The following is a 17,419-nucleotide window of genomic DNA, read 5'->3' on the forward strand; positions in this document are numbered from 1 at the left end:
CCTTCTCTGTGTAAGGTGTAGTAAGAAAATATATATTTATCATTCTTTCCTTCTAGCACCCACAATCTACCTAAAGAGAAGGGAAGGTTAAACTTTAGAGAGCTATCCATAAATATTGTAATAATGTAATATGTTGCGGGCATATTATCCCTACAACAAGTTTTGATAACAAAGGCAGAAATGAAACATTTAAAAGAAGAGTTTGGGATATACTTATGAATTATGGAGGCTTCACTAGTATTAAAACTTACATACCTTTAATAGTAGTTATACCCCTTCAATGGTATATCTTGTATGGTTCCTATTAACAATGAAATATTAGGTTAGAAGGACCATGGATATAACTAGCTTGATAGATACTGTGTCCCAAGGCAGTTTCTCCACTGTTGGCCTTGTCCAGTTTCCATTTTAAACAGTCCTCCTGTGCTGCAGTCCAACAGTATCTATGTGCTGTTACTGCTCACATGGCAGTCATTCCATCTTGTGGCTGGTATGGTGTCAGCATGTGTTTTTATCTTGATTCGATCAAAAAGATGGACAAGAGTTGGGGCAGTGTTGTAAACAGTTTGAATTGTGGCTGAAATGGAAAGTAAATTCAAAAGTGCAATAAGGATAAAAGCTTAGTTTGGTAAAGTCTAATAAAAGGAAGAAACTAAAAAGTGTGCCATGCTGAGAGAAGAACTCCATCTTCCAAAGCAGGATTATGGCAGGTAGAGAAGAACATTATCAACCCTGTGAAACTTTCCTTATGCTATAATCCATATATTTCCCTCTCATCTTTGTGTGAATAGTTCTCTGTATAGAGATAAGTTTTGTAATAAAAGTTTCTCTAGAATAATTAACTTCTTTCCATTTCTTTAAGCTTGGAGAAAATGCAGAAAGACTCGAAGGAATCTGTTCTCCCTGCTCTGCTTCATAAGCCTTGTGTCCCTGTTATTTCCCGTACTGACCACGTCTGGCACTATGATGAAGAATATCTTCCAGATGCCTCCAAACCTGCCTCTGCCAACACTCCTGAGCATGCAGATGGTGGTGGCAGCAATGGATTTATAGCTGTTAACTTGAGCTCTTGCAAGCAGGAAGTCGATTCCAAAGAATGGGTGATTGTAGACAAGGAACAAGACCTTCAGGATTTCAGAACAAATGAGGCTTTAGGACATAAAACAACTGGAAGCCCTTCTGATGAGGAGCCTGAAGTGCTTCAGGTCTTGGAGGAATCACCTCAAGATGAAAAGCTCCAAATGGGCCCTTGGGCAGAAAACAATCATTTAAAGAAGGAAACCTCAGGTGTGGTCTTGGCGTTTTCTGCAGAGTGCCCTGCTACTGCTGTTTCAGAACAATACACAGATAGACTGGAACTCCCGGTTGGAGCTGCTAGTCAGTTTATTGCAGCAACACCCACAAGTCCAATGGAGGCACAAGCAGAAGGACCCCTTACAGCGGTAAGAGATTTGTTCTGTTGTTATTTGTTGTCCACTCAGGTGCTATTAAGAAAGGTCTGATAGTTTATCAACTCATATTCTGTGGTAGAGGCCTTACTTTGGCAAATGGGCATAAGCAGTGATATTTGTGTTAAGTTCTAGAATTGACTATCTAATAAGAAACTTTTATGCTCCAAAATAGAGAAATAAAATGCCTTCCTAATTCTCCAAGCAGAGGTTACTGTGGTTGGTCTTTCTCTCTTTCCCAGGACTTTTTCTTGATACGATCAAAGGACTACTTGGTATAGTTGTGCAGGTTCTTCATGGCATAAAGGGGACTAGCCAAGGGTACAAGTTGGAGCTGAAATCCAGCCTAACCTGAGTTTTGACTTATGATTTTTAGTATACCTACAAAATGTTTGTAGTTACAAACTCCCTTAAAGACAAGGGAAGGGAAAAAGCAGTTTTTCTTTCTTGTTTGCTTAGATCTTAAGACTTTGTTTTAAAATTTTACCCAACTTAAAAAAAAATTTTATTAGTGAATTGTAATTATGCATAATAATGGGTTTTTTGTGACATATTCATATATTCATATAACATTATTTCCTCCATTTCAGTCCCCAGTACTTTCCCTTACTTCCTACCTCTCCCTGACTGCTTCTTTTACTCTCTACTGCTCTCCCGTATATACATATATTTGTATATGTGTTTATTTTAATTGTTGCATTATAATTATACATAAAAGTGGGATTCATTGGAAATAAAGTTGACCAAATTATGCTATGGGCAGTTTTAGTCACCTTATTAAAAAATATTTTTATTTGTAGATGGACACAATACCTTTATTTATTTATTTTTATGTGGTGCTGAGGATCAAACCCAGTGCAAGGCAAGTACTGTATAACTGAGCCACAACCCCAGTTTTACCCACCTTTATAGCAGAGATTTCTGCCTTTCCTGTTCTTTCCTGCTTTTCCCCTTCCCCTGTCCATCCATCTAGGTACAATAACAATATAACAATATCTTGATCATAAATAACTAGCAAATGCATTTAGAGTAAGCAATAGGAATCAAAGAATGAGAGACATCATGTATGGCCTCTCTACTCACATGTTATCAACTATGTACTGTTTTTCTAAAAAATAGAAATATAATTTGGTACATAAAATCAGAGTTTGTTTATATACCATAAAAATAATAAGTGTTTATACTCATAATTTTCAACAATTATAAAGTAGTATATAAAGATGTCTTTAAAAAAAAGATGTCTGTAGTAGAATTTTAATGACCCAATAAAATTTGAATAGTTAAAATTTTTAATATTTCTGTAAGTTAATTTTTGGCTATATTAGGAATCACGTATATCTCTTCCAAATAAATTCTTGTCTACAAACATAAGTGAGATATAGCTATTTTGTACTCATATACCTTTCATTCCTAAGAAAAGCTATTTGGTAAAAATGTCGAGTTTCCCAAAGCTGTTGTTATCATAAGAGCACTACAGTCTTGGAAAGGATAATTTCTAAGTTAAAATGAAAGTGGTATTTAGGTTTACAGTTAATTGTTTTCTTGCTATGTGGCTAGTTCTCAGCATGAGGAAACTGAAAAATGAGGTTGCTCTATGTGAACTACTAAATAATGAGACTGATGTACCCATGAGTACACAGGCATTAGTACTAGGCATTAATAAATCTACAAAAATATGAAAGAAATGGATACATTGAAGTGATTTTCTATATCTGTAGAAAAGTATATATGAAACAACAAGAGAACAGAAGAAGAAAATGATTGAAATATTACCTTAAATGGAGCTGGGTGTGGGGCACACACCTGTAGTCCCAGCAACTAGGGAGGCTGAGGCAGGAGGATCAGAAGTTTGAGGCCAACCTCAGCAACTTTCCTATCTCAAAATAAAAAAGGACCAGGGATATAGCTCAGCAATAGAGCACCCTTGGTTTTTCAATCCCTAGTACTCGGGGGATGGGAGAAGGAAGAAAATTTTTTTAAAAATGAAATGATGCCTTAATGAAACGTTTGTGAATTGTGAAATTAAAGTCATTAATTACTGACAGATTATTTATTAAGTCCATTAGTAGCATATCTCAAGTACAGGAATTGCTTTTATGTCTTTTGTACTCTCTACGGTTAAGGAAGTTATTTTCAGCTACACTTAGAATTACCTTTCTCTTTTCTGTATTTAACTGTTGAACCTGGGTTTTCTATTTTTACCTTGTAGATGATGTTTTTGCAGGTTCGCTTTCCCAGACTTTATTTGAGAGTGTAGGCTGCATGTTTATAGGCTGTGCTGTTAAAACCCTGAAGTCCTATCCATTATCCTTCTTGACTATGGTTTTCCTCAAATTATGAATATGTATTAATAATGGGATCTCCCCAGTGCAGTGGCACCTGCCCGCAATTCCAGTGACTTGGGGGACTGAGACAGGAGGATCACAACTTTGAGGCCAGTCTCAACAATTTAGCAAAGCCCTTAGCAGTCAGTGAGGCCCTGTCTCAAAAAAACAAAAAGGGCTAAGAATGCAGCTCAGTGGTATAAAGTACAAAAAGAAAAGAGGAATATAATTATAATATAAGGAAGCTATGGGGCTGGGGATATGGCTCAAGCGGTAGCATGCTCGCCTGGCATGCGTGCGGCCCGGGTTCGATCCTCAGCACCACATACAAACAAAGGTGTTGTGTCTGAAGAAAACTAAAAAATAAATAGCTTCCTTTAAGCTATGATATGATATGTAATTTGTAAAAATGACTTTAGGATTTTTTTTTCTTTGCAGTACTGTAGATGAAACCCAGGGTGCTTTATCACTGAGCTATTCCTCAGCCTTTTTTGTTTGTTTCTTATTAGTTGTTGATGGACCTTTATTTATTTATATGTAGTGTTGGGAATTGAACCCAGTGCCTCACACATGCTAGGCAAATGCTCTTCCACTGAGTTATAACTCCAGCCCCACCTCAGCCCTTTTTTATTTTTAATTTTGAAACAGGGTCTTGCTGAGGTGCTTTCCAACTTGAGATCTTCCTGCTGCAGGCTACAAAGTAACTGGGATTATAGGCAAATGCCACATACCCTGAAGGAATATTTTTATAAAATTTATAAAGTTTTTGGAAATATATGAGAGTGATTTATGTACAGTTTATCACAATTGCTTAGAATCTTTTCAAGAAAACATTCTTTTATCTGATGGTTCATATGTATTTATATATCCAAGATTGTAATTCCTTTTTTCATACCTCACATAACACATGAGTTTATATCCTAAACTTAAAGTTTATCTCGAAAATAAAGAAATTAACTCAGTTTCAGTTACAATAATAAACAATAGAGTTTATTATTCTTGAAAACAATGCTGGATTCATTTTAGCTGAGGTTCTTGGAATTACATATAATAATGAAGTGACTGTTAATTTATTTAGAATGTAGGTATTCATCTCCCTAGTTACATGGCATTTAATATAATTTCATACCTTTTTTCTTATCATAGTCACTTATAAAAGTAAATTACCATGAGTTTTAGATTTTAGTATCATTTTTAAAATATACTAGAAAATTTTCATTTGCATGAGTATATTTTGAAATAATTAAGAAAGACATAAGTATAAGGTGACTTCCTAAAGCATAACATCACCAGTAGAACGTAATGCTTTTTCCCAAAGACAGTATAGGTCTGGGCTTATTGCCAGAGTTCAGATCTGAAACCAAGCATCTTGTCTCGAATTAACTTGTAACTCCTCAAGATCCTGAATTCTGTTTGGGAGTACTTCATGATGTTAGATGGTTTCTCTTCATGGAACTTCATGGGCTTCATTAAGTGATTTGAGCTTAGTTAATTTCTCAGAAAGACTTTTTTCCTTAGTAGTGTATATAGTTATTTTCAAACTCCTAATTTTACTTTTTAAAAAATGAAGGTGTGGAAACTTAGGTGCCCCCACTCCCACCTTTTTTATAGTTGTAGATGAATACAGTACCTTTATCTTATTTATTTTTACATGGTGCTGAGGATTGAACCAGTGCCTCACACATGCTAGGCAATCACGCCACCACTGAGCCACAACCCCAGCTAACTTTAAGTGTCTTAAGAAAGGGCATTCTAGTTGGGCATGATGGTTTACATCAATAATCTCTGGAGTTTGAGGCAGGAAAATCACAAGTTCAAGCCCAACCTGATCAACTTAGTAAAACCCTATCTCAAAAAAATTGCGGGCTGGGGGTGTGCTGAGGCTGTAGCTCAGTGTTAGAGTACCTCTGGGATTCAATGCCCAGTGCCACCAAAAATAACAACAAAAAGGTGTCGTCTCAGATATTGAATCTTACCTAGAATTGAAATGATTTCAGTGTTAAGAATGTAAGAGGTAGAGTGCTCATCTAGCATGCATGAGGCATTGGGTTCGATCTTCAGCACCACATAAATATAGATATTGTGTCCACCTAAAACTAAAAGATAAATATTAAAAAAACAAAAGAGGGGGCTGGAGATATGGCTCAAGCGGTAGAGCGCTCGCCTGGCATGCGTGCAGCCCGGGTTCGCTCCTCAGCACCACATACCAACAAAGATGTTGTGTCCCCCCAAAAAAAACTAAAAAAAAAAAAAAATAAAAAAAAAACAAAAGAAGAAGAAGAAGAAGAAGGGTAGATGGGCTGGGGCTGTAGCTCAGTGGCAGAGTGCTTACCTTGCACATACAAGGCCCTGGGTTTGATCCTCAGCACCACATAAAAATAAATAAGATAAAGGTATTGTGTCCAACTACAACTAAAAAATAAATATTTTTTTTTAAAAAAGAATGGTAGAATTTCACTAATCATAGGCCTGATTTTTACAAATTAGATATACAACATTAATAAATATCTTTGTATGCCTTTACTCAGAGGAAGATGTAATATTTCTAACATCAATTGATAGAATTGATGAAAAAAACTATGCATGAAAATTTAGGAGTTTTGAAATGACAATCGTTTTCCAATAAATTTTCCTTATCATCCCATATCTATATTCTGGCAGGAAATAGATGGCACACTCAAAAGGATTGAGAGTTTTATAAAGGAACTTGCTATAGATGTAGTTAAGAGACCCAACAGGACCAGCAGTAGAGGGAGCCAGCTCTAATGAATCCTGAATGGGAAGAAGGGGTTTGTTAAGCAGAACCTGTGTGAAAGTCATCGCTGTGAGAAAGGGGTCATGTTACAGGAGCCGTGGCTATGATGGTAGAGTGTAGCCACCACTGAAACTGCAAGACTCCCCCAGGAAGAAGCAGAGAGTTAGCACTTAGTACTCTCTTTCTTCCAACCTTCCAATTCTCTGTTGGTGTCATCTGTAAAAATCAAGTGTTCCAGGCATAGAGCAGGCTTAAGAAAGGTCCAGGATGGTAGCTGGAGTTGTGGCCCAGCAGTAGAGCACTTGCCTAGCATGTGCGAGGCGCTAGGTTCAATACTCAGCACCATATAAAATAAAGATATTGTGTCCAACTACAAATATATATTTAAAAGAAAGAAAGAAAGAGAGGAAGGGAGGGAGGGCCAGGATGAACCTAAAGAGACTATTTTGTACAGAATAGGGGAGTATGAATGTCAATCATCTTTATTCAAAATTGCCCATTTTTTGTATGAATTGGGCAGACCTGATCAATATCTGCTTGAAGTGTTAAATCTCATTATTATACCAAATACATGTTTGAAGATGTGAATTTGGTGTCAATATAACTTATATATAATCAGATATATGATAAATTATTGTATATTGGTGTATTAAGAATTATAATGAAAATAAATCTCAATTCATGTATCTTGATTGATGTTTCACATAATCACATTTCATTTTTTTTCTTCCACCTCCAGATTACAATTCCTAGACCTTCTGTGGCATCAACACAGTCAACTTCAGGAAGTTTTCACTATGGTCAGCAGCCAGAGAAAAAAGATCTTCAACCCATGGAGCCCTCTGTAGAACTTTATTCTCCAAGGGAGAACTTCTCTGGCTTGGTTGTGACAGAGGGTGAACTTCCTAGTGGAGGAAGCAGAACAGATTTGGGGCTTCAGATAGATCACATTGGTCAAGACATGTTACCTGATATTAGGGAGAGTGACAAATCTCAAGACTTGGGACCAAAAGATCTTCCTGACTATAATAGACTGGTTGTAAGAGAATTTGAGAATCTCCCTGGGGAAACTGAAGAGAAAAGCATTCTTCTAGGGTCAGATAATGAAGATGAAAAGTTAAGTAAAGGGCAGCAATGTATTGACATATCTCTTCCAGGAGATTTGGTAACTGTGGAAAGGGATCATTCTGCTACTACTGAACCTCTTGATGTGACAAAGACACAAACTTTTAGTGTGGTGCCAAATCATGACAAAAATCATGAGATAATGAAGCTTTTGGCAATTGGCACTTCAGAAATTTCTTCAAGAGTCATTGATCCACATGTTGAAGGACAGATAGGCCTATCTAAGAATGATCACATTAAGAGTGAAGACTTGCCAGGTCATCAGGGAGACCTCTCTACTTTTTTGCACCAAGAGGGTAAGAGAGAGAAAATTGCCCCTAGAAATGGAGAACTATTTCATTGTGTTTCAGAGAATGAACATGGTCCCCAAACTCGGAAGGATATGGTTAGGTCATCCTTTGTAACTAGACATAGTCGAATCCCTGTTTTAGCACAAGAGATAGACTCAACTTTTGAATCTTCCTCTCCAGTTTCTGCAAAAGAAAAGCTCCTCCAGAAGAAAGCTTATCAGCCTGACCTAGTCAAACTCCTGGTGGAAAAAAGGCAATTCAAGTCTTTCCTTGGTGACCTCTCAAGTGCCTCTGATAAGCTGTTAGAGGAGAAACTAGCTGCTGTTCCTGTTCACTTTTCTGAGGAGGAAGTCTTCACTCCATTTTCAAAACTGGCAGTAGATTCTCACCTGAGTAGGTCAGCTGAAGACAGCTTTCTGTCACCCATTATTTCCCAGTCAAGAAAGAGTAAGATTCCAAGGCCAGTTGCGTGGGTCAACACAGATCAAGTCAATAGCTCAACTTCATCTCAGTTCTTGCCTCGACCACCACCAGGAAAGCCACCTACAAGGCCTGGAGTAGAAGCCAGGTAATATTGTCTGCTTTGAGTATGTTAATTGTGTTACATTATTTCTATATCTGCTTTACTGTAACGTCAATGGTAGCATTTCTTTTTTGCTTGCTTTTGAGCATCTGCTTTCTTCTCTACCTTTCACAGGCCTTATTATATAGCACAGTACAAATTAATTCTTTTTTCTAATTTTTTATTTTGGTAAAATATACACAATATAAAATTTATCATCAAGAATTCTTAAGTTACTATTTAGTGGTACATTTTATTGTCCAACTATTATTACCATCTACTTCCACAACTCTTTTCATCATGTGAAGTGAAACACTAAAACCATTAAACAATAAATCCTTACTATCTTCTCCCTCTTGTCCATGGCAACCACTAATCTATTTTCTCTATGGTTTTGATCAATATACATACCTCATATAAGTAGACTCATTCAGGAGGATCGTGAGGTTGAGACCAGCCTGAACAATATAGCAAGACACTATCTTTAAAAAAAATTTTTCTGAATATCATTGATTCAATTATGACTTTTGGACTTATTTTATCAGATTAAGAGCCTTATTCACTATTTGTTATTTTATTGTAACTGATTGTTTCTATCATTGTATGTGCATTTAAAAACATTTTGTCTCATCTTTTCTAAGTAGTTTATATAAATTTGTAACCAGGAATTGCCATAATAAAGGAAAAATTTAATGACCTGTTCATATACACACAAATATACACACATGCATGTGTTAAAAAAAAAAGAAAAAATTGAGTCAGTTTGAAAAAAAGTTTTAATTTGTATTTGATTATTCATGAGACAGTTGTTTTGTTGGTGGTGATGTTCCTATCAAACACCACCCTATTGAGTGATTTTTCTTAAAATTAACATTTTTGCAAAATATACTGAAGAAATTTTTATCCAAGCCTGTGGTTTGCCTTTTACTTGGGTTATGGTATAGTATTTATGAAATGAATTTTTTAAATGACTTCTTGTTTTATATCATGCTTAGGAAGGTATTTTCAATGCTAAGGATTTAATTAAAAGGTAGTCTCTTCCAGTACTTCTCAGTGACACCATGAAATAGTATTCCTACTAAAAGCCAGAAGAGAAAAGCATTGGCCTAAGGGTCACATCTCTAGTATGTGAAAGAGTAACTTTTTGTTCTGTTAGTGTATTTTCTGATTTTGACGCACATGGTAGACATTATGATTTGGGACATTGTAACTTTTAGGTATACTTGGAATGAATTAAAATGAAAATGTTTCTTTGTTCTTTTAAGGCTACGAAGATACAGAGTTCTAGGGAGTAGTAACTCAGACTCAGACCTCTTCTCCCGGCTGGCCCAAATTCTTCAAAATGGATCTCAGAAACCCCGGAGCACTACTCAGTGCAAGACCCCTGGATCTCCTCACAATCCAAAAACACCACCCAAGAGTCCAGTTGTCCCTCGAAGGAGTCCCAGTGCCTCTCCTCGAAGCAGCTCCTTGCCTCGCACATCTAGTTCCTCACCATCTAGGGCTGGGAGGCCCCATCATGACCAGAGGAGTTCATCCCCACACCTGGGGAGAAGCAAGTCACCTCCCAGCCACTCAGGATCATCCTCTTCCAGAAGGTCCTGCCAGCAGGAACATTGCAAACCCAGCAAGAATGGCCCAAAAGGATCTGGCAGTCTCTACCACCACACAGCCAGCACTAAAACCCCCCCAGGGAAGAGTAAGCCAGCCAGTAAACTCAGCAGATAGGAGCTGGGCTGCCTGTCTGGGAAAGGTGTGAGATCTTCCTCCTAAACCTGATGCATGTGTGTCTCTGTACTGTCTATTTAAAAAATCAGTGTTGATCTTTTGGAAAAGAAAGTAACATGATCAATTATTTATAAGAAGACATAAATATATAATAAGGATTTACCTAAAGCAGGTAGCAAGCAGATCGGGAACAATGCCTTTTGCATAGAAAGGGGCATCCAGCAAAATCCAAGGGGCAGAAACTCATTAAATGAGCTTTCACAATTTTTAGCTGACTTTGAAACAACAGTTGAGGGTATAAGATAGAATGGATTTTACTTTTAAGGAATTTCATCTAATTTTTAAAACCTCTACTCAAAAGATTATATAGCAAAAATGTTTGATATTTTCATTCAAATCTTCTGAACCTTGAAATCATTGCTCACATATTAGAAGCTTATTGCCAGGGAGCCAGTACTCTTTATATTTGGCTTGTGTGTTTATCTAGTGTATTGAGAATGTACCCCTTTGCTTCATTCCTAGCACCCTTCCTGGATTTCACATCTTTTTAAGTCTGTGTTTCCTACTGAATCCAATCTGTCTTCTTTTAGCAATACATTCTAATAGGCATTTAACAGCACATGCTGAGAATTTCACAATTCCTTTTTTTTTTTTAGTGCGCTAATAATATTTTTCTTTGGAGCAACAGTTCTTTAACCCAGTACATTTTTATTATGAAAAATAACTGAGAAACTTAGGTACAGGAAACAAAAATCTGACTAGAGCTACTTACTTTACAAGCTTTAGTTTTTAAGGATAGAGGGAAAGAGAGTGAGGTAACATCTTTGAAGATGGAAGGAACCCCTTTACAATCTGTTAAGTGTTCTCCTTGTGGAAGGAAAACTGAGTGAAGTTAGTAGGCTTCCTTAGGTCTTCTAGGTACCAGCTCTTTCTAATATCAACCTCCAAGATGATATTAGGGAAGCACAATGCTTTGGAATGTGACTTTATGCATTTAGAAAGAAAAACAAAAACATTGGGTGTGTTATGGAGGCTTATAATCTTTAAATTTTATATTTTATACATTTAGCTAATAAGGAATGAATATTTGGGGAAATAAGATTAGGCTAAGTATTTTTTTCATTGTTTTATTACCTGCTTCTGTGTTTTTTAGTTCAATAGTTGGGCTTCTTGGCCTGATTCCCATGCAATCTCAATTTATGAAACTAAGGAGGATCATATTTGTTCTAATCTCCTCTGCTAATAGGAATCAAGCAAAATTAAAGTATACTAGACTTTTTAATGGGCTCTTTTATACTCTGTAGGTGTTTTGTGTTGAAAAGACCTTATTAAGGTCAGGTAATTTGTTCTGTTTGCTGTTGAAATTTGCCTTCTAGCAAATATCTGTGAGTTTTCTCTTTGACCTTGTGTTTGCTGCCAAACCTAATAGGTTGAATTGGGAAAGAAACAAAAAAAGAAATGTTATCTCCTCACCAAGTGAACACATTCTAATGCTGCATCAAAGTTGCCCTGAAGCTGCACTGAATCTATCTTGTTCTCTTTATCTGTGTTGAGCTTTTTAACATACAAACTCAAAACACTATATTGAGGCATATAAGGTCTCCCATAAGAAATGTAGCATAGTATGGAATCTTAATTTCTCTCCAGTTTCAAGCACTACAGAGGAATGCAGTAGATAAGACAATTTGCTGTTTATCTAAAGCAGCTGTAATATTGGAAGACTGATCTTTCTGTATTATATTGTATAATAGTTGCTATAACACTACTTGCATGTCTTCATGGTAAATTATATAAATATTTATAAATATATATAGACATATGCTTATAAAAAGTCATTCTTTCTCATTCTCCATTTGTAATTTCAAGATCACAGATGGTGAAATTTCTTTTCTATTGTGTGCCTCATGTATACTTGGGCCTTGTCTAACTTCATTTTCTGGAAATATGTTCTTGGCATGTGACACCTTAGATTTTTCTTGCCTTCCCTGTGTGTAATGCAAGGGTTGGTGGTCTTTAACAAGCCAAGATAGCTAATTTAATTGTTTTTGAAAAAGATTTTAATAGGGGAAAAATGACTGGGACATGCTTGTAATACTGTTCAAAGATTTGTTATGTTAATCACATAGTTCTGTCCTTATCATTAGAGTAGATAGACTGGGATTATAATCATGGGTCTGATTATAATTTGATTTTTAAAACATTTCCAAATACTTGCCATCCTGCTTTCTTTTTTCCACATTACTTTTTTTGGGGGGGAGTGAGAATGGGATGGGGGATAATTAGGAAATTATCTTTTATTCTATTGAATTAGCTATAAATTATGCTAAAAGTAGACAAATTTAAATACTGACCCCTCTAGTCAGAAATGTGCTAATAGTACCCATTGGAAAAGCTGATGAGGGTACAACTCTGGTATGTGGGTCTGTGTTATTGTTGGCGTTTCTTTGCTGGCAGTCAAAAATGATGGTGATGGCAACATGATAACAGGATGTTTTCTTTTTTTCTTGGTTCTTTCCATTTTTCTACCAATCTTTACACTGGGTTGCTTCTTTATTTCTATGTGGCATTAACAAACTCATCAAGATTCAGAGATAACAGCCTTATTGGGTAAGAATATTTAACTTTGCATGTAGAAGAGTTAACCAACGATGTTTCTGCTCTGATACTTTCAAAAGAAATAGACTAATCTTATGTTCTAATAAGTCCATTTTTACATACTATCCTTATATAAAGAGATTTACTTAACGGTTTTTAAAAGCATAGTTTGTACTTTTAGATGTTAGATGTATCTTAGGCTAAAAATAGAAGTTGACAGCCCTGAGCAAGCACTTTTGGCACAATAATTTTTGTTTTTATTTTATTTTAAAGTATTATACAAAGAACAATGTTTTTGTTTGGTTTTGGGGGGTTTTCCCCCTTTATTTTTGGGTTTTTAAGTGGTGGCATATTTCAGATTACAGTTACAGATCATCCAAGTTATTTTATGTTATTCCAAGTAATTTTAAACCAGTTTGGCTATTAACCAAACTGTATTAAAAGTATTATTGGGCAGAAGTTTGAATTACCTTTTGAAAATCAAGTACCTCCTGGTTTCTCCTATCACAACAAAATGGCTGGTTACCTAGCCACATTTTTGACCTTGCCTTCCCTTGTCTAGTCTCTGGGATTACTTGGGTGGAACAGAAGATAGGAATAGCACCAGCCCAATGCCTTCAGGTAGTATTCTTTCTCAGTTATGCTGCCAGGTCTCCAGGGTCTATGAATTAGTTAAAATACTAAAATCCCACCTAGTAATATTATCAGCTTAAAGACATTTAACTTTAATGGATAGTGAACAAAGAAGGAAAACTGGATATCAAATTTAACATTATGACATAAATTATAAGTCAACTTTGAATATTAGGCCTTCAGCAGGCAGACACTCTCATTCTCAATTCTGGTACGCAAGCTGGCCTTGCTGACAGTGGCACAGATACATTTACTGCTTTTTAAGTTGCATGTTTTGGAGTGGATGTCTTTAATAATAGTTGCCAAGTTAATCAAGTCCTAAATAAGTAGCAAAATGGTAATTGAGACCCAATATTATTTGCTTTAGCATACTAAGCCACTGCTTACTGACTCAGTGTTCTAGATGTGCAGTATCCCTTGTCTGATTCCTAGCTGCTATGGGAACTTGAGGTTCTTTGGTAAACACCCGAGACTCTTTCCAGACTATAGATTCCTAAGCTAATGTTTTAAAGTTGCATCCGCTTTACAAGGGAAAAGTTGTACATTGGTGCATGTTTTACAAACCCAAACTCAGATAGTTAAAACCATAGTTTTTCTGTACCCAGTAGCTTTGAATTAAAAACAGATGCCTTTTTCCCAAAAGCAGACAGTTTTATGTTCCTAACCTAACATTAGGAATTGGTGAAAGGAGAAACTGGATCCAGAATTCAGAATTTTAGCAGCTTTGGAAAAAAAAATGCATCTTACTTTGGCTGTTTGAAAATATATTTATTTGTAGATAATCTAGATTTAGTCTTGGAGATCAAAATTTTTCATATTTTAAGAACTTCTTTCATTCCTTTATATCTTATCAAAACATGGTATGTCTTAGAGAATCCCTCTGTCATGTCATGTTCATGTGTTTTGGAATTGTTGGCATTCACTCTTAAAATCTTCCCATTTCTGTTTTTGTGCATTTTATCACCCATGTTTTTGGACTTTGCTTATGAGGAGAGATGGTTTAGCATCTGTTATTAAGAAAATAGAATGGTTGACATCAACTGCACTGTTTAACTTTGTTTAGTTCTACAGATAGTATATTAGCAAAATAGCTACTTGTCTATGATTTGACACAAAGTATTATAGGATTAGGGCATGTAATTACTATGGTTTTCCCTCTATGTCTGTATATACCCCAATTCAGTAACCACTGATGCTGGTTTAGACTCTTAGAGAAGGAGTTCCAGTCCTCAGACCATGTGGGAGATGTATAGTGCCTGGCAAACCAGGTGGTTGTCAGGACATCCAGCTTCTCCTCTGCCCTCACCAAAAGCAAAACAAAAAACCCTTGAGTGTGTACTTTGTGGATGTGTCATATTATTGGATATTTTCTATATTTTGGCAATTTCTTGCAGTCACGAGAAATTGCGGAGTCACTGGAGCCTTCAGAATTTGTTGCCAGCATTGCTATATAACAGGAGTTATATAGGGGGAATTCCCAAGACATTGGACAAGGATTCCTATCCACTTAGAGGAGAATCTGGATGCTGCACACCTTAATCTTTAAGAAATTCCCAGCTGGATATGGCTTATTAAGACATTTGGTTGTGATTGTCTACTTTAAAAATATGTAAGCTTGATGTTTTATTTATTTTCCTTGAGCAAATTTAGATCAGAAAATTAATGTGAAAAGATCAGGATCACTTTAGGTTCCATATAATCTCAAAACACTAAATAGCAACAAAGTAACATTTTTCAGTAACAATTTGAATATTTCCTTATACTTAGCAGGCGTGTAACAGAGGTGAAGCCCTTCCTTTCATTGCCCTGTGTAACTTAACAGGTTACTGCCTCCTCTTTACTTGGAAGTAACAGTGTGGGCACAGTGTGTACACTGGTAATGCTAACTATGTGTTCCAGACCTTGGGCCAAGGGTTCTGGGTTGAGAACATGATATGTGAGGCCGACTTTGAGCCCCTGGCACTATAGATTTGTTGATGACATACTTTTACACTAAAAACAGTTAGGAAATTTACCTCCTTTTAGTAGTTTAATGTTGTTTCATATTTTGTATGTAAATGTTCACTCACCTATTTTAAAACATTGAGTAAATCAAGTTTTTATATAGACTACCCTTCCCATATGATGCTATTTTCCTCTTATATAGTTTAAATCTCTAAAAAATTAATTCATAGCACTTCACTGGACTCTCTCTGGGTGTTCTTCATTCACCTACAAGAGGTAACAAGGCAACCAGAGCTTGGCTGTGATTTATTTGTGGGGGTTTCCCAGAAAAGGGAAAGCTTTGAGACTTTCCAAAACAATTTTCAACTATGCACAACATAGTGAAATTAGTTCGCTCAAGTAAAATGCTTTGAGCCAGATAAAGGAATATAGCACTGGGCCACTTAGGGATTTGAAATTGGGTGGACTGAGGAAAGAGAACAGGTCAGATGACCCAGGCTTGAACCTTCTTCACTTTTCTCTGATGCAGTTCCTAAAGCTCCTCTAATTTCCTTCCTAAAATAGCACTTATTTTATTTGGCCATTTACTTACAAGTTCCCAGCTTTTAGGAAAGGGGAGGGGGCATCCAGTTTTGAATTAGATATACATCTTGAAAGTTATGAGCTATTGGCAGCTATTAAATCAGATTTAACCACAAGTCAGAATTCTCTCTTTAAACAAAACCAGTGAGTTAAAATAGATGACAAATAATTCCACTTTCCTGTACCTCTCTTCTCTTCATGGGATCAGAGATGAGAAATATCGCCAAAGGTACTGCATAGTCCCATTCCCCTCCAAGCAGCTCCCTTTATGCATTTTTGCTCAGGCAACCAAGGACAGAGTATTGGCAGAAACATGGAGTGCTTTTGTATAGGCCATCTGTACATAAAAAATGTAATTTATTTAATTTTATCATTTGTATCATATTAAAGCTTTGTACAGTGTTTTAAGTTCTGTTTTAAAATTATTTTGTATTTTATTTTTATAATCTAGTAATAAAATATTCATTCCGCATGCAAACTCTAGTTCTCTTTGTGTGATGGTTTTGATTTCAAAAGTGGGAAATACTAATTTAATAAAATTTTGAATGCATTAGCAATTACAAGATTAACTGGGGGCTGGGGTTGTGGCTCAGAGGTAGAGCACTTGCCTAGCATGTGCGAGGTCCTGGGTTCGATCCTCAGCACCGCATAAAAATAAATAAATGTTAATTTTTTTTTTTTTTTTAACTGGGAGCAAAAGTGTTACTGAAAATGCAGTACTCCAGAAAACAGTGACCGGAAGTGACCTAGGAAAATGAAGCCCTGGGCTGAAAGAATAGAAACTAGGTGTTCAGTGTCTCTGCAGATGAAAACCAGGTTCAGAAATATGAGATGGTTCCTGTGCAACAAAACTGTCAGAAGCTCCCTTTCTCCCTTGCATTATTCTCTCTGGCTGAAGGTATTTTTTCCTCCTCCATAAGAAACACCTCTGGTACCACTAGAGGGATTCAGGCTTCCGCCACCCTCTGGGTTCCTGTTGTAATCTTCCTTTGAACCAAGGAACCCAGGAGGCATTCACAGGGTCCTGGCTTCACGCTCCACATTTTTCAGCCTGGATTCTCTCACTGAGGAGCAACATCAAAAATGCCCAGTATCACATTTTTCAAAATAAGGGCAAGGAGTGCAGTTAAGTGGTACTGCATGGTGCCTGCTGAGTGCAAAGCCCTGGGTTCATTGCCCCCACCCCCACCTCGTAACGCATAAAAACAAATACACCCTCACACACCTTGATCTCCCAGAAGCTAATCGTGAATATGCCTATGGGCATCTCAACTGGAAAGTAGTTGAAATATTAATCTTGAGTAGCACTGTGTAAAGGAGTAGTACTGTGTAAAGCAGTTCTCTAGAGATCCCTAGAGACCATTTATTGATCTTTCAGGAAGAATTCTCTCCTAAATAATCAGTTAATGGAGAACATTGCAAAGCTTGGCCAA

General features: G+C 36.5%; 1 protein-coding gene across 4 annotated transcripts in view; it reads left to right on the plus strand.

Annotated features, from left to right (window-relative positions):
* The window catches only part of Ttbk2 (tau tubulin kinase 2), a 152,027-nt gene extending 135,558 nt beyond the window's left edge, over window positions 1–16,469 (plus strand). For 3 of the 4 annotated variants that reach the window (XM_078048929.1, XM_078048927.1, XM_021726183.3), the window contains 3 exons: window positions 863–1,442; window positions 7,267–8,510; window positions 9,770–16,469. In XM_078048929.1, the coding sequence (XP_077905055.1) occupies window positions 863–1,442; window positions 7,267–8,510; window positions 9,770–10,232 (2,287 nt within the window). In that variant the 3' untranslated portion in view covers window positions 10,233–16,469. The remainder of the gene's footprint in view (window positions 1–862; window positions 1,443–7,266; window positions 8,511–9,769) is intronic. The other variant, XM_078048928.1, reaches the window with a different exon arrangement.
* Window positions 16,470–17,419: the final 950 nt, after the last annotated feature.

The sequence above is a fragment of the Ictidomys tridecemlineatus genome, chromosome 5 (genome assembly GCF_052094955.1).
Source record: "Ictidomys tridecemlineatus isolate mIctTri1 chromosome 5, mIctTri1.hap1, whole genome shotgun sequence".
Lineage (NCBI taxonomy): Eukaryota > Metazoa > Chordata > Mammalia > Rodentia > Sciuridae > Ictidomys > Ictidomys tridecemlineatus.